At 42.6% G+C, this 18252-nt stretch overlaps 1 protein-coding gene across 2 annotated transcripts in view; it reads left to right on the forward strand.

Annotated features, from left to right (window-relative positions):
- TMEM108 (transmembrane protein 108) overlaps nt 1-18252 on the forward strand; it is a 377552-nt gene that overhangs the window by 220382 nt on the left and 138918 nt on the right. Inside the window, exon 3 of one of the 2 annotated variants that reach the window (XM_027091637.1) lies at nt 3610-3691. In XM_027091637.1, coding sequence (XP_026947438.1) covers nt 3652-3691 — 40 coding nt within the window. In that variant the 5' untranslated portion in view covers nt 3610-3651. Of the gene's footprint in view, nt 1-3605; nt 3692-18252 lie in introns of both variants that reach the window. The other variant, XM_027091638.1, reaches the window with a different exon arrangement.

Genomic DNA, 18252 nt, shown 5'->3' on the forward strand with positions numbered 1-18252 from the left:
GCTGTTTTGTGCAAGACTTCTGAGGTTCTGGAGGGTCTTAGTGGTGGATAAGTGTTGTGGGGCAGAGAAGGAGGGCAGATGTGGTGTCTGACGACAAACAGCATGAAGCAAGAAGCAATGAAAAATTAAATATTATGCTTATTAAAGTTTGCGGGGAATTTCTCAGTTTATTCTTGGGTCCCACCTGCTGCTGTCTTTTGAAACTGCCTCTTCAGTCTCTCAGCATCTCTTGTGTATCATCTCCTCAGCCTCTCAGATTTCTAGACTACTTAATCCCTCTTTCCTAGCCTTTTGGAACTCAAACCTCCTCTTGTATTATAATGGAGAGAAATTTAACTCTCTCTTTTTCTCCTTCCTACTCTGCTAGTTCACATTGGGGTTTGGAGGAGGGGAGCTTTAATTTGCCTAACCAAAGAAGTCATTGAGCTATGGTTCCCCAACTCCCTACCCCATCCCCCAAAACAAGAGCACTTCTCTTCCTCCAAAAGGAATTCTTCTGATCTCCAGAGCAACCATATTTAAAGATTAATTTTTTCCTCACCACACTTGGATTTTGAAGAGATCAGGTCTCTCCCAGATTAATGAAGCAAGTAGAAGATAATTCCAACTATAATCCCAATGATATTTTTTCTGAAGTTTAATAAAATTATCTTAAAGTTGGGCTTCCCTGGTGGCGCAGTGGCTGAGAGTCTGCCTGCCGATGCAGAGGACGCGGGTTCGTGCCCCGGTCTGGGAAGATTCCACATGCCGCGGTGTGGCTGGGCCCGTGAGCCATGGCCGCTGAGCCTGCGCGTCCGGAGCCTGTGCTCCGCAACGGGAGAGGCCACAACAGTGAGATGCCCGCATACTGCAAAAAAAAAAAATTATCTTAAAATTAATTTGGGGGGAAAAACAAGCTCAAAGAACAAGGTAAATCTTAAAAAGAAGAGTAATGATGGAGGACTAATTCTACCAAGAGTTTAATTTAAACAACCCGTATTGTTTAATGAAACAATGAGCAGACAGAGAAGTAAAACATAACACAAAGTCCAGAAACGGACCTAAATGAAATAAAAAATACCAGAAGAAAATACAGGCAACTATTTATGTAATCCTGAATTAAGTAAAGAAGGCCTTTCTAACCATGATAATGTGTGTGTTTGTGTGTGTGTATAGTTCTTACAATAAATAAATAAGAAAAAAAACAGCATGCTTTACACCATGAATGAACCTTAAAAACACTATGCTAAGTGAAAGAGGCAGGCACAAAAGGCCGTGTATTATATGATTCTATCTATGTGAAATGTACAGAATAGGTGAACCCATAGTAGATTAGTGGTTGCCAGGGACTGGGGAGAGGGGACAATGAGAAATAACTGCTAACAAACATGGGAATTTCTTTTTAGAGTGATGAAATGTTCTGGAATTAGGTACTGGTGACGGTCGCACAACTTTTGAATGTGCTAATAAGCACTGAATTGTATACTTAAAGGCTGAATTTTATGATACATTAATTATATCTCAGAAAAAATTTAAAGATAAATCAGTTCCACTTGGGGTATCATAAGAAAAAAAACCCAGCATGCCAATAGAGAATGATTAAAGAATGTCTTTAAAACATATTCAGTGACACTTGTTAAAGGTGGCAAGGCATACTTTATTCAGGACCATCTGGATGGGTGCAGGGACCACTGCAGTGGGATTTTACTGTGGGGGGAGAGATTGGGCTCCACTCTGAACAAAGCATGGGCAAGTGGGAATTCATAGCCAAGGAGCAGTGTGGGGTCAGTGGATGGAAAACTACTAACAGGAAGCATCAGGGGTCAGGGGCTTGGCTGTACTGGCCCAACAGGGTTGTTGCTGAAGGCAGGCCAGGCTGTCATCACCTGGGGGTGGTAGAGTAAATCTTACCAGATATTGAGGGTGATTATATATTGAGGGTTTGGGGGTGCTGGTTAAACTGATTTAGCAGGGTTCTTGCTAAAACTAGTGTTGCGGAACTCAGGTTTGGCTGCTCACCACTCAAGAGCCAATAATTCGAGAGGCAAGTGTCAGCAGAAAGAAAAGGTACTTTAAGCAGAAAAGCTGGCAATCTGAGGAGAAGGCAGACTCGTGTCCAGAGGCCAACTCCAAAGATTCTGCTCAGCCATGACAGTTTTTAAAGGGAAAAATGGGGGGAAGACTCTCAGTGAATCATTGAGACAGGAGGTTGGGTTCTGTATCATTCCCCACTGAGTGCAGACTGGCTGACTCTCTTCAGATGTTATCTTGCCTACATGATCTGCCTGCACTCTTCCTTAGGGGGCTGTTGAGGGTAGAGAGCTAGTCATTCTATAACTACTTCATTCTTCACTCTTCTTTTTGTCTGGGAAAAGAATCAGCAGGTTAAACAAGGCATGGTATGCATTCAGGAGAGCGTAAGTCAGGAGTTAGGTTAAATTGCCTAATGATCTCATTCCTGTAATTAGGTTCTTTTAAGGTTAAAACGGGACCAGAAGTGGGTGAACAGGAAAGGGGCAAAACAGCTGCTTTCACCAGGTTTTACAAGGAAGTTCACAGATAGGCCTAGGAGAAGGTTCAGGAGTGTGACGAAATACCCTTTGTCAAATGTGAATCTAAAACTTTAAAAAGACAAATGACTAATAAACCTATAAAATGCAAATTAAAGTAATGAGATGGAATATGTGCTTATTTTCTTGACAAAGATGGAAAGAAAACAAATTTCCATCATTGGGTAGGTTGCAGTCTAATGGAGATTTTCATAATATGATATTGATGAAGGGCAATTTGGCAATATATTTCAGAAGCCTTAGATTGTGTCCTTGTGATTCCATTTCTAGGACTTTATCTTGAAAAAATACTGTGTACCATTTAAAATAAAGTTGTAAGGTGGGAATTCCCTGGTGGTCTCATGCTTAGGACTCTGCTCTTTCACTGCTGAGGGCCTGGGTTCAGGGAACTAAGATCCCGCAAGCTGAGCGGCATGGCCAAAAAAAACAAAAAAAGAAAAGAAAAAAAGTAGTAAAGTACAGTAACAGCACAGGAAGATGTCACCACTGCTAGGGAGAAAAATTAGAATGTATAATACATAAAGCAAAGCAGACCAGTAGAAGTATACACATGAAAGGCTGCAGAGATAGGTAGTTTGTAGTTTCTTGTACACCCTTATCTATGTTTTGTTTAGATGTTCTTCACTGGAGGTATCTTTTATAATCAGAAAATAATAGAAAAGTTAATAAATATAATACAGTTTCAAATTGGTGATGCTTTTGGGGTGTTTTGTTTGATGAGCACAATAACAGAACTGAGATTAGAAGTTTCTTGTTTCTCCTGTTTCAAGACTAGAGATGCAGGGGAGAAGAATTGGAAGTCCTCAAAAGTTCCAAAGCCAGATTCTCACCCTCTAGTTGCCCATATGAGTGGTGTATGTAGTTTCAGAATCTAATTGATCAATTGGTAGTTTTATAACATAGACTGTACTATGGTATATGCACTCCAAGAATTTTTCTCTTCAAATCAGGTATTTTGGGCTTTACAACCAGGATCATATTGAGTGGAGTTCTTTCTGATTCTTGACTTGAATTCTGTTTCCCAGATGTAACAATTTTCTTCTCCCAATTTCCTAGACAGAATCATGAATAAACTGGAGGACAAGCAGGACCAGATGATACCATGAAGAGAAGTTTACAGGCCCTCTATTGCCAACTGTTAAGTAAGTTGATGTCACATTTCTTCTTTCCTAGAATAGATCAATGTTATTGTTTGCCCAGTGCCAGAAACTTACACACCTTCTGGAGGAAGACCAGGGTTTGGTCAGTGAAGGACAATACATTTTCCCTCTGCTTCATCTAGGTACTTGAAATATCAAGCATTAAGTCATTCTATTGCCTTGGGCTTCAGTTACTGTACATAATTACTGTAGACTTCGTTATGATAATTCTAAATTGGCATGTTAAGCACAGTCAATTTGAAAATGAGTGTCAACAACGTTATTACTCTTGGTTTTGTGGCAGAATGAAGGGGGTTCCGGTATGATCCCCTCTGGGCTCCTCATGAAGAGGGAATGGTAGGCTGTGGGATTTAGTCACATATAACCTATTACCATTCAGTGACTGTACAGCCTTTGACTTGGAATGTTTTGCGTAGTTTTGCGTGTTCTTAGATAATGAGTGGTGAAAATGTGGTTTGTTTAGGTTCGGTGGTAGAATGAAGTGTTCGATCCTGATTTTCTCTGCAGGTTGTTGTGTTTTGCATATTGTGCCACAAAGTGCCAGTTGCCATATAGGGAGTGTGTAGTCTTTGGGATTGGATTGTCACTGAATGAATGTAAAATCCAGTACCAGTTGGTGGGTTTGATGTTCAGATTGACACATTTGGGACAACAGACGTTGCTCACTCCGGGTCAGACCAAAGGCATTGAGTTGGGAAAACTTGAAATTCACCATGCTTGTCTAATTCTTGCTGGGGTAGAGGACCTATCTTTCCTAGGCTGAGTGGCTCCTTGTTAACTTTTGCCAAGGAAATAACATGAAAATAGATTGAGATGCAAATCACCAGTCAGCCCTTAGAATTTAGCAATTCAGGTTATGTTGTGCCCCCAGTGCAAAGCACTTTATCTACAGACAGCATTCTGGTTGGGTGTTTTAATTGACTCATTTTTGCTATTGAATTCTAATCCCTGAAACACAGATCACGTCAGCCTGATTTCAGCCTGATGGAACATCGCCAAGAGTTATAGGGACTCTCTCATATGCTTTCTCCATGTATTCTGTAGGGTTTGTTGCCTTTTTTTTTTTTTTAAATGATAAGCTTGCTTGTTAGAGAAAAGGCTTTACGGATTGAAGAAGCAGTGTCATCAAGAAATGATTAATTCTGCCTTGATGGGATAGGGAACATTTGAAGGATAAATAGGATTTTACACACACACACACAGTCACACACACACACACACACTCACACAGATACACCCTCAAGAAGGCAAGGCAGGTTTTACAGGCAAAAGAAACAAGAAACGAAAAAGAGCATAGTAGATTTAGAAGGCAGCAGGATGTTTGTTGAATTCACCTGTGCTGATTGTATGCCCCAGAGTGTGCATGTTATAAGGTCATATATTATCTGAAAGGCATCAGAGAAGTATTCTGTGGTTTAGAGTCCAGTCTTATTCTATAACAAGTGCCCATCCTCCCAGGTCCAACATATTGGAAAGCTGAAGAGATTTTCCTCAAACACTATCTGGATAGCTGCAGAAACTAACCTTGTCTTAACACTTTTCATTGTTTGCAAGCTTGCCTAGAAACGCAAGCAACCCAAATTAGGAGGTAGGTAGTGGCCTTCAGTAAACCACACTGATTACTAGGTAGCTGATTGTGGGCTGGAGCCCAGCTTTGTACACAGCTGAAAGGGTGAAGCACTTGGGCAATAGATCAATTAGTCTGACTTCAGAGAGTGGTTTTCATAAGTTCATCTGAGATGACAGGCTGTTATTTATAGCATTTTTTTCATGAGATGAGTTAGATATTTAGTAAAGTCCTAGATAACTTAAACTCTGGCATACATACACAAACAATATCATATATGTCATTGGTCAGCCAATTGTTCACTTATGCCTGGATTAACATTGTCCACAAACAAAATGGTTTTTCAGTGTCTAAAACTGACTTGAGAACTATAGAGTCAACATAAACTTATTATGTTACTTTATGTGACTCAGCAAACTGATTTTAATTTGGAGGGGGGACAGAGTGTTCTGGTTATCTTTTGTTGCATAACAAATCACCCCAAAACTTTGTAGCTTAAAACAACAACAATCATTTATTTTGCTCATGTATCTGCAGTTTGATCGGGGTTGGCAGACTCTCTGCTCCACAGTGGCTGGGATCTGGGCTGGATAACTCCAAGAGCTGGGGCTTTTTTCCCTCAGGCCTTTTCACAGGACAAAGTGGAGCTTCCTCACAGCAATAGTGGCCTCAGGGTGGTCATACTTTATACATGACACCTCACGGCTTTGAGGCCTGGGCAAAACCTACAAGGCTTCTTAAGAATTAGGCTTGGAAATCCCAGAACAATACTTCAGCCACATTGTATTGGCGGAAGAAGTCACTAAGACCAACCCTGACCCAAGGGGAGAGGGATTGGACTCCACCTCTCAAAGGCAAGAGTAGTAGACATTTGTAATCATCTTTAGTCTACCAAAGAGTATCTGTTTTAACAAGAAAAAAAGTCAAGCACTTCCTAGTGGACATGAGCCAGTCCATGAGGCTCATCAGAGAAACTCCTCCCTCTGGAGTGCCTACTGTGTTCCCAGACCTGTGCTGATCAGCTCACGTGTGTCATCTCACTCACTCCAGAGGTAAATGCACCAATATGAAGAAGTGTTAGCAATGAGTGAGTTAAGGACTGGCCGAGGGTGACCAGGTGGTGAGTGATGAGGTTGGAATTCATAGCCAGGTCTCTCGGACCTCTTTGTTCATGTCCATTTTTTTTTATCCTGCCTGGTGTCTCCACCACACACAGAAAAAATGAGGAGTGTGGCCCCTATGGCTAGACAGGGGTGGTTCTAACCCATGATGGGCAAAGTTTGCATCCTATTAATGATGTCAGGTAAGGCTGAAAAAAAAATCCAAGCTCTTTCTGGGTCAGTACATCACAGTCACCAGTCATTGAGGCTTTTGTGTGCTTGAGGGATGCAGTCTTTGGCAGGCAGGGCAGTTGAGGGTTTAATATTTTACTTTTATTACAACTGACTGTCTCTGCCTTTATTTTATTTCTTGGGCTTCATCCCACAGTGCAATACTGAGTATTTCATCCTGCCAGCTTTAGCCCTTTGGGAAGGTTTAACACGTTTTAAACAATACCTTGGAATGACTAAGAGCTTGAGGATGAAGGTGGTGATGAGAACCTTCATGATTATGTAAAAAACAAATGCTGCATTCGTTTTTCCTTTTTAGACCTAAGTAATAAAGTAGGTGTGAAGCTAGTGCCAGGAATATCTGGGTTTTTGAGCTGCTAACCAGTGTTCAAATCCTATCCCTACCACTTAGTTGGTAGTTTATGTTAGGTAAGTTACTTAATCTCCATGTGCCTCATATATAAAATGGGATATGACCACCATGGTATATAGAAGAACTACAGTAAATGCCTGTTCCCTTATTGGGCCTTCCTGTCTGCAAGAGGAGGATACAGCCTCTCTAGGAGCTCGGCTGTAACTGACATTTGGTTCACAAAACATTTTTACAGAATTTTTTTTTGAATTTTATTTTTTTATATAGCAGGTTCTTATTAGTTATCGATTTTATACATATTAGTATATATATTGTCAATCCCAATCTCCCAATTCATCCCACCATCACCACCACCCACCACCCGCTTTCCCCCCTTGGTGTACATACGTTTGTTCTCTACATCTGTGTCTCTACTTCTGCCTTGCAAACCAGTTCATCTGCACCATTTTTCTAGATTCCACATATATGCATTAATATATGATATTTGTTTTTCTCTTTCTGACTTACTTCACTCTGTATGACAGTCTCTAGGTCCATCCAAATCTCTACAAGTGACCCAACTTTGTTCCTTTTTATGGCTGAGTAATATTCCATTGTATATATGTGCCACATCTTCTTTATCCATTCATCTGTCAATGACATTTTTACAGAATTTGATCCTTACAAACCTTATTAGGCAAGCAGGACATTAATTATCATTGATCTCATTCTACAGAGGAAGGAGTTGACACGATCAAGGCTGCCTTTCCCAGGCCATGTCACAATTTGTTTTAAAAGTAATAATGGAAAATAAGGAACATCATCACAAATGCTGAAGAACGTGACGTTACTGGAGAGGCGCTGAGTCCTGAGTTGACAGATTTGGTCTTTGTCTGGGTGCTGTGTACTGGAAATTTGTTGCGTTACTTCATTTTTAAGAAGACCAAGACAATCCTTTTGAGCTCGTGAACATAAGTTTTTATATACTAATATCTAATTAAGTCAAAGTTGTTTGGATACTTACTCAGAGTTAAGGAGCAATTATGTTTAGTAAGTTAAGCATTTGCTCTACACCCAGGCATCTGTATTCTTAATTCATACTCTGTATTATTGGTGCATCTTTCTTGTTCTTGCATCCTCGGAATATACTGAACCGTGGTGACCATACAAAAAGTAATCCTTTGCTCAATCCAGAGAGCTGTTCATGGGTCCCTGTTACTCAGAAGGTGGAAGAGAAAGAGAACTCCTGCTGTAGATTTGGGCCCCTAACCTGTAGAATTTAGAAGGTAAAAGATAACACCTTTTTTGCCCTCTTTGCCTGGCCCATGGGCATTGCATCTGTCTCAGACTTGAATTATGCACACACACCCCAAGATCCGTATTACTCAACTCTCTAGATTCTTTCAGGCTTGATGAGAAGCTGGTTGAGAATGGAGTTCATTTCTAATGGGATGATCTGCCTCTCATCTGATCTCTGGAACTGGGCAGAAGCCCCTAAAAATACTTTACAGTGAGCAAAATGTCTTTGGTGCTTTTTTAGCTCTAACTAGCACTTTTTGCCAACCAGCTACCCAGTGACTTTATTCATCCCTCCAGGCACTTCTTAAACTAGAAATATCCACATAGTAATATCTTCCACAGGGGATTAACATTTTCCCTCTCTTTTTCCTCCATGCTTATCCTTATCCCATAGTAGACCCAGAGTCCCACCATGGTACCTACCCAGACCAGCTGCCCTACTCTGGTCTGTGATCTGAAGTTCTCATGTATTCATTAGGGTAGAAAGCAATCTAAATTAATTAATGCCAAGGTATGCTTCATTGGCTAGGGAGCTTCTCCATAACTTTCAGGGATATTTGCATTTTTAAAGAAATTAATTTTACCTTCTCAAGGCAAATGCTGTGTTGGTGTCATTTTAAACCATATCGAGTATAGCAGTTTAAACAGATAAGTTTCCCAGGGCCTGTCCATTTCTCTGAATCTCCTTGAGTCAATGGTCTTGAATCTTCATTTCTCTTTCTGGCTTATCTCTTGCCTCTTTGGCCAACTTAAACCAGAAATGACCTTATTATGCCCTATTTATACCCTTATCAGCACCATCCTCCTGGATTTCCATCCCTGAATAGCTAAAGTCATCTCGATTTGTTCTCTGTTTCAACCTGGATGCAGTTGGATACCAGCTCCCATGGACTCTAACTTGTTGTGAATACATTTCTCTGCATCCACATTGTCTCTGTTCAGTGAAGGGCTTCCTGTGGTCTTGCCTGAACCCTTTTAATAGTTTTCCTTCTTGCTGCCCTAATCTCAGTCCTCCTCCTTCTAATTCACCCTAACTTTGCCACAGAATAGCAGCTTGTCCTCTGCTGATGATCTTTCAATGGCTTTGCATTACCAGGAACAGCAGTTCTCCTAGTGTGGTCCAAGAACCTCTCAGGATCCCTGAGACCTTTTCAGGAAGTCTGTGAGGCTCTCCTTTTCCAACTACATTATCTTTTTTTTTTTTTAAGAGGTGTATTTTTTAAAATTAATTTATTTATTTTGATTTTTGGCTGTGTTGGTTCTTCGTTGCTGCAGGTGGGCTTTCTCTAGTTGCGGCGAGTGGGGGCTACTCTTCGTTGCGGTGCGCGGGCTTCTTATTGCAGTGGTTTCTCTTGCTGCAGAGCACAGGCTCTAGGCGTGTGGGGTTCAGTAGTTGTGGCACGCGGACTTAGTTGCTCCACAACATGTGGGAACTTCCCGGACCAGGACTCGAACCCATGTCCCCTGCATTAGCAGGCGGATTCTTAACCACTGCGCCACCAGGGAAGTTCCGACTGCATTATCTTTATGATTTATAGCCTTCAACTATATTGCAACAGATTGAATGCAGAAGGTGATGTGAAATCCAGCTAGCTGTCTTTCATAAGCCAGATATTAAGGAGATTTACAAAAATTAAAACAATGACACCCTTCTCACTATATTTTTGTTTTAGAAATTATGGTTATATTTTATTTAAAATGTTATTTGTTAACATGTAATGAGTTTATTGTTATTTTAATGGATTAATTTTTTTATTTCTCAGCTTTAACTTTTAGTATAGTAAATATTAGTAGATACAATCCATATAAACAAAGGCTCTTTGTGGTCCTCAATTTTTAAGAGTATAAAGAGGTTGTGAGACCAAAATATTTGAGAACCACTGTCTTCATGGTTTGTTTTTCCTGAGAAGTAAGAGGAAGTTTTCCCTGAAATTAAGGAGGGAGAGGTGGTATGAATCATAACTGACATGGAATTTATGTCCAAACAAGAACTAAATCCAGAAATGTAAGCTCTTTCCAATGTTACAGTCAGTTATAAAGATATTGCATTATGTTTGCATATGAAATGAAGAATTTTCATTTCCTCCACCACCATTGAAGGCGCTTCCCTCTCTCACTGAAGGTGCCTGGCCATAACCTCCATGTGGAGTGACACTGTGGCAGCCACAGTTAAGAGCTCAGATTCTGGATTAAGACTACTTGGGTTCAAATCCTGGTTTGCCACAAATTCTTATCTAAATGATTTTCACCTCTTTCCATACAAAACATGCCAATTGAGCGTGCCTCCACTGCCAAACAGCTGTTGGACTGTCTGTCCTCCACCTCTTGCAAATCTATCACTCCGGAGGCCATGAAAGTAAAAGAGCATGCTCCATTTAGTAGCAAACAGCAAAGTGCTACCACCAGTGGCTATAATAATGGTAATGACATATTTGGTCTCCAGTCAGCATTGTGGAAATGGGAGGCATCCATTTCATCCGAACTGCAATTCAGTATTTTAGACTGGATTACTCTGATTGGCTTTCATCGTTGTTTCTCAAACCTTGATGTACATTAGAATCACCTGGAGAGCTTTTAACAAATCCCCTTGTCCAGACCCACCGCAGATCAATTAGAATCTTTGGAAGAGGGGGTAGGGAGCATGGGGCCTGGGCATCAGGTGATTCTAATGTGCAAGAAGGGTTGAGAATCCCTGGCTTATAGCAGTGATAACCAAGCAACAGAATCACCTAGAAGGCTTGTTTAAATACAGATTGCTGGGCTATCTGTGCCTGGAATTTCTGATTCAGTAGATCTGGGATGGGGACGATAATTTGTATTTCTAAATTTTCAGTGTTGCTGAAGCTTTGGTCCAGGGACCACACTTTGAGAATCACTGTCTTAGACTAAAGAAGGTCTGTCCTGGAGCCAAAGATGCTTTCAGCTTCCCTGCATCACTTGAGCTGCCTAGTGGTGAAATGGATCTTGGAACAAAATCAGGGTCAGTTGGGAAGGAAGAGGAGGAGAGAAGATGTCAGGAAGAGAACCAGGAGAATCACAGTGTTGCAGGGTTAGGAACTGTTAGAACTTGACATTTCAGTTACTCCTCAGGATACACTGGAAGTTAATTTTTACTCTGTTTTAAGAAAGGCACAAGGGCTTCCCTGGTGGCGCAGTGGTTGAGAGTCTGCCTGCCAATGCAGGGGACACGGGTTCATGCCCCAGTCCGGGAAGATCCCACATGCCGCGGAGCGGCTGGGCCCGTGAGCCATGGCCGCTGAGCCTGCGCGTCCGGAGCCTGTGCTCTGCAATGGGAGAGGCCACAACAGTGAGAGGCCCGCGTACCGCAAAAAAAAAAAAAAAAAGAATTTGAGGCTGGATTTTCTTTTATTATGCAAAAATCTGCAAATGTTCTCTTAGGGAGAACAGGTCTCTTTGGTTCTGAAGGTTAAGTCATTCACACAGAAAATTGAGGAGGTAACACTTTGAAGTGTGACATTAACCCAGGAAGTCTGTGCATACTGGGCCCTTAAAGGTGTCATGTTGATTTAATGTCTTTCACATTTTAAGTTGTGACTTTTTTTTTTTTTTCCCCCGGTACGCGGGCCTCTCACTGTTGTGGTCTCTCCCGTTGCGGAGCACAGGCTCCGGATGTGCAGGCTCAGCGGCCATGGCTCACGGGCCCAGCCGCTCCGCGGCATGTGGGATCCTCCCAGACCGGGGCACGAACCCGTGTCCCTTGCATCGGCAGGCGGACTCTCAACCACTGCACCACCAGGGAAGCCCTAAGTTGTGATTTTTAAATTTGCATTAAGTCAACAACTCTCTTATGCAGAATAACCAAACATTAGTAAGGCATTCTCATTGTAAGCAATGTCAGTGAAGACTGAGGAATAAAATATTTTAAAGAAACTCAATTTTATGACTTTCGAGTGTATTCCATTACATAGTTGGCAGGAACGTAGGTGAGGGAAGCCATGCTTACACATAGAGCTGTTGACTTATGCAAATTTAAATGTTAACTCTTTAAATGAAGAAAAGGGATTTTTTTCCCAGCAGATTCATGTTGGCTTGTAATAAATCTTCAGTGGACGTTTTCTGAACAGTTTAATCATTGCCTTTACAAATGTGATGGACACTGGGGATTCTTTAGGCTAGAATCCAAGAAGCTCCCCAAGCCTAAGCCACATTGCCTTTGCCAGCTCTCCTTTCGTGTCTCCCTCTCCTGTTCACCCATTTCCCCTTCCTTTCCTTTCGTTCGTCTCCATCACCAGACTTTCTCTTCTCTTTGCTCTTCCCCTTCAGAAGTTTCTGAAATTTTCTCCTGCAGGGCATAAATCCTTTGTCTGCTGCAGGTATCCTGACAGCTCCTCAAAAGTTAATTTCTTGTCTTTGATCTGGCTGCACCAGCATATCACTCAGGATATCAGGGTGCCCTGTGAGCTGTGGCCAGTCATATTACTCCGCCCACCCCCCCCAGTGTCTTTATCAGTTTCCCCATCTATAAAAAGCTCCCTATGGCTGCCGTATCAAATTAGCACAAACTTGGTGCCTTAAAACAATAGGACTTTTTTTCTCTCACAGTTATGGGGGCCAGAAGTCTGAAATCAGGGTGTCAGCAGAGGTACACTGCCCTCAAAGGCTCCAAGGGGGAATCTTTCCTTGACTCTTCTATTCTGGTGCTTCCGAGATGTTCCTTGGTTCATGGCTGCATCACTCCAAACTCTGCCTTTGTCTTCACATGGCCTTCCCTCTTATCCCTGTGTCTCTCCTGTGTGTGTCTCTTGTAAGGACACTTGTCATTGGATTTAGGGCCCACTTGGATCCAGCATGATCTCATCTCAAATATGCTTAACTTCATTACATCTGCAAAAATACTTTTTCCAAATAAGGTCTCATTAACAGGTTTCAGGGTTAGGACATAGAACTTTTGAGGGACCACCCCTCAACCAACTAGAGCACGATATTGCTATACTTCACTGAGTTGGAAATACAAGTATATTGAGCACTTAGCACAGTGCCCAGTTCAGAATATGTGCTCAGGAAGTGGTGGATGTGGGTTGAGGAGCAGGGTATGAGGAAATGGAACTAGTGAGCTTATGAGTTTATACAGCTTTTTGGAGACGTTTTCCATAAAGTGAGGGCAAGAGAGGGCTGTAGCTAGTGGTGGTTAGAGGGCTAAGTGTTTAAAAAACAAAAGCAAAAACAAACAAACAAAAACAGTGAATTGAGCTGGTATAAAAGTTCCCAGGAAAGGTTTGCAGAAACTGAGTGCTGTAGGGCTATGAGCTTCATGGGGTGTGAGATCCCTGCTGAGGGTGAGCCCCTAGGGCAGGAGCAGCTCTAGCTGTGATTCCCGTGCTGTATATAGTTGGTGTACAAGCTATGTTTCCTAACCTTACCAATGAATGCCAGTACTGGGTACATAATTGTGCTGTGTTTGATGAGAAGAGGCAAGAATTAGATTCCCCTGAACTGTGATGAGTGAGTCTGGTTAACACTGAGCATAAGGGCTTTAATGATTTCCCTGAGATGTTCTCTCAAAGTCAGACAACTGTCTCCCCACAGGGCAGAGCCCAGGCTCTGCGCTGGCAGCTGTGGGTCTGCTAATTATAAGGTGGCTCAGGAGAGAGCCCAGAGCCCTCTGAGATGAAAAGATGCTACAGTTTACTTTGAAATTCCATGGTTAGATGAAGAAATGAGAGCATACCCACTTTCCCCAAAAGCCAGAGTCCTTGAGTCACCTAGACGAGGGACCAGTATCGTGCCCCAAGTGCCTGCTAGGTCATGCCCCGGCATCCTGGGTTGCAGTGGGAGATGATGGGAAGGGAGGGTTGGAAGCTCTAGAGTCGGGCACTGGAACAGCGATGGTGATAATTAAGACTCCAGCTCTGGCCTGGAGGCCATTATGAGGCCTGGACAGCCTCCGAGGTTGGGGGAGTGCCAGTCTGAAAGAAGCCCAAGTGGCTGGGCAGCTTTCTTGTCTGAACACCTGAGGTCTCATCTAAGCAGCACTCACAAAGAAGGCTCAGACAGATATAGTCACAGTATGTCTTTGATATGTTATTGTTATTCTGACCTGTGGTAACTGCAAAATAATTGAGCTAAGAAATAAAGCATACTATTTATTTAAATAGCTTAGCCATAGAAATTCCATAGGGAAAAAATGTCCCATATTTCACCCAAAAAGTTGGTCTCATATTGTTAGGACATTCAGTTTCTCTTTTGGCAAGTGTCTTTGGTCAGGCTCCCTGGAAGCAGACCTTGACTCCTAAGAAGTGACTTGTTGGGAAACATTCCCAGGAAACCAACAGGGGCGTAGGGAGTGGGCCTGGAAAGGGAAGGAAGCCCCACCAGGGTGCCGTATCCAGCAAAGCCCCACAGAGGCTGGCTTGGGCTTAGTTTCTCCTGTGAACTCTGGTAAGAGCACAGGTCACATCTTGGCCTTGTCCCCATCATGGGTGACAGAGCTGGAGCATCCTATTCCCTGATTGGTGGGTCAGTGCATGTGCCAGGCACCATTTAAGCACTTTAAATTAGTGGCATGCATGTTATCACATTTAATACACTGAGACACACAAAGCATTTGGAACAGAGCTATAAATTTTGGATTGTTATTATTTCACCACCATTATCACCCCTTCCCCTACTCCTCCCGTTTCTCTGGAGTTAAAGTAAAACTTCATCTCTCTTTTATCTCTAGGACCTTGTTCTCATTCTTATGCACCATATTACAAATGCAAACTATTACATCTCTGTCCTTTCCCCTATGAGTCCTCCTGCTAAGTCTCCTTCTTTGAGAACCTGTCTGGAGTCCCAGCTGAGGACTGGAGGTGACCGGCAAAGGGCTGGTGATGAAGATGTCTGTGGTTAGAGGTGTAATTGAAATCCCGCCAGATGTGGCCCCATGGGCTTCTCCTGTGCATGATTAAATTGGGATGATAAATGAGAGGGACCAGGTATTTTAATCTTTCCCTGGAGATGTGGCTCTTACACATGTGGTCTCCTTGGGAATGTTTTCCCATAGGTGGAACTTTGGCAAGAGTCATTGCCAGTCTGAGGATCCAGATTTCCCCAATCAACAGATGCTTCAAAAATATAAAGTTCTAAAAACTAGGAAATTATTTATAGACTTCTGAGAGAATTGTGGTATAATTATAAAGGAAGGAGGACAGTCTTTATGCAGAACGTCTAATTGTTCTTGTGAGGAAGCTGATCCAGGTTTTAGAGAAAAACTTGTGTGTGTACAGCAGGGAATTTAGAAGTTTACCTTCTGATGCTACATGAAAATGAGTTGGCTTGATGTCAAATAAAGTTCATTTTCTTTAAAAAAAAAAAAAAAGGAGGAGGAGAGGAAGAGAAAGAGGAGACATCAGATAAGCAATTGCTAAATCTAGAAAGAGATTAGCAGTCAGGATGTTTCCACTTGCTTCCTTTTTCTCCCATTTTCCACGACAAGATTTTATTCCCTAGAATATATGGAAGAGTCATAAAAGCATATACTTTCAGAGCTGAATGGAAGATCCTTTAGTAATTGTCACCCCATTTGACAGATGAAGCAGTGGATGCCATCCTGAGAGGATAAGTAACTTGTTCAAGATGCAAGCCTGGTTGATGTGAGGTCAGAGGCTCAAACATGGGTCCACGGAGCCAGGTGCAGTGCTCACTCTAGGCTCTCCTTCCACCACCCTCCACCTTGCCTTGTGCTCCAGTCACACTGATTTTCTCTTCCTTCCTCAAGTATTCCAACAACCTGGCGTGACTGGCTCCCTGCTGCTTGGGGCGTGGCCCCCTGACCTCCTCCCAGCAGCTTCCTCTCCACCCAGGCTCTCTCCATCAGGTTACCCTGGTTTAAGTCTTGCATAGCACATGGAGCCATCTGACATTTTCTTTGCCTTGATTTTTGCATTGCCTACATCTCCCCTTGGAATGTCAGCTACAAGCCAACATGCTGTATTCCCAGCATTGAACAGTGCCCAGCTCATGGCATTAAAACAGAATGAACCAGATAGAGGACCAATGAGCAGGTTTCTTGGGTGGTTCATATTGTCAGGTGAGACCCATGTTGAAAGGGGTTGGAGTTATGGTCTAGATTAGTACTGTCTGATAGACATAGAGAACGTAAGTCACAATTTTATATTTTCCAGTAGCCACATTAGAAAAAGTGGGAAGAAATAGGTGAAATTAATTTTAGTAATGTATTTTATTTAACCCAGTATATCTAAAATATTATCATTTCAACATGTAATCAATATTTTATAAATTATTAGTGAAGTATTTTGTTTGCTTGCTTTCATACCGGGTCTTTGAAACCCCATGTGTAATTTACACTTACAGCACATCTCAATTTGGACACTGAATTTTCATCAGAAATACTTGATTGGCATTTAGATATCATAAAATATATAGTTGAAAAATTAGATTCACATACTTAAATTAGATTCACATACTTTTCTAACAATTGAATTTGTTATCTGTTTTTAAGTTTAGTTAAAAATGAATAAAACTTTAAAATTCAGGTCCTCAGTCACTAGCAACATTTCAAGCACACAGTGCCGCACGAGGCTCATGGCTGCGTGAGTCTGTATCGGTGACATCTGGCTGTTGGTTTTGAAGTTCCTCTGCCCTTTCTGCCCTCCATCAGCCCCGTGGTATGGAGCCTGGTGGGTGGGGCCCACTGAGGCAGAACACCAGGGCCTTGGTCCAGGATAAATGACTGTGCCTCTAGCCCATCAGTCTCTGACCATCATGTTAAGAGATAGGAGTTAGTAAATCCCTTTAAGTAAAGTTGTTTTATTTTGAGTTGTTCTGGAAGAAGGGCAAGGTCAGGGGATTCTCACACTGCCCACAGAGAATGTGTACTCCAGGGTTGAACACAAAGCACACATGTGAGCCTCTCTTGAAGTGGATAGCATCAGGCTCTTGGAGCTCCTCGGGGCTTAGAAAACAGAGAACATCACATAAAGCAGAGGGCCTGAATCTCGAGCAGCACTGCTTGGGTAGCTGTGACAGTGAGCCATGGAAGCATTGAAAGTTTATCTGTCCAGGAAGGCTTCTTTCCTCATATCCTCCGCAAGGCCCTGAACTAATGAGCGTCCCTCCTCCAAAGCATGTTTTGAGATCCTCAGCCCCTCTGTATCCATCTCATCCTGACCTCTGCTGCAATCCTGGCCTGGCAGCCCTGCGTCTCCCTCAGTTCCCAAGGAGCTTAATGATGCAGGGGCAGACGAGTTATTTCTCACAGCTTTCCTACACTTGTCCAGGAGGCCTGGGTATCATGCCGTGAGCTGATTCCACCAGCAACCCAAAAGGAAAGTTTCATGGTGCATGCATCCCTTGGGAGAACAAGGGTCATCAGATGTCACAGGCTTCTGTCATGGCTCTAATTTAATTACAAAGTGACTGTTCTTCTCTGCTAAGAACATTAGCAGAGTAACTCTAATTGAGATATCCAGAGCACAGATGGCCAGATAGGCAAGGGGCCTGATGAGCAGACAAAGGCTAAAATTTGTCTTGAGGAAAACTATCTCACATAAATTCTTAAATCACAAACAATTTTCAGGTAGAGCTCTTTCCAAATGAATGAGCTATCAAGAATGGAATTTTTAGGGGCTTCCCTGGTGGCGCAGTGGTTGAGAGTCCGCCTGCCGATGCAGGGAACATGAGTTTGTGCCCCGGTTCGGGAGGATCCCACATGCCGCGGAGCAGCTGGGCCCGTGAGCCATGGCCGCTGAGCCTGTGTGTCCGGAGCCTGTGCTCCGCAACGGGAGAGGCCACAACAGTGAGAGGCCCGCGTACCGAAAAAAAAAAAAAAGAATGGAATTTTTAGAAGACATCCCTACTTTAAATCCCTCTCTACAACCCCTGGGTAGATCATTTGGTATCCTTCTGTTTTCATTATCTTTCAACTCACTTTCATAAAGAACCTACTATGTATTTCATTCCTAGGCATTGTGCTAGGCACTGGGAGTGAAAAGATGTGAGCCCTTCTCTCCACAAACTCCAGGCTAGTGGA

The sequence above is a fragment of the Aethalodelphis obliquidens genome, unplaced genomic scaffold (genome assembly GCF_003676395.1).
Source record: "Aethalodelphis obliquidens isolate GAN/ISIS:26980383/991018 unplaced genomic scaffold, ASM367639v1 scaffold72, whole genome shotgun sequence".
Taxonomy (NCBI): Eukaryota; Metazoa; Chordata; class Mammalia; order Artiodactyla; family Delphinidae; genus Aethalodelphis; species Aethalodelphis obliquidens.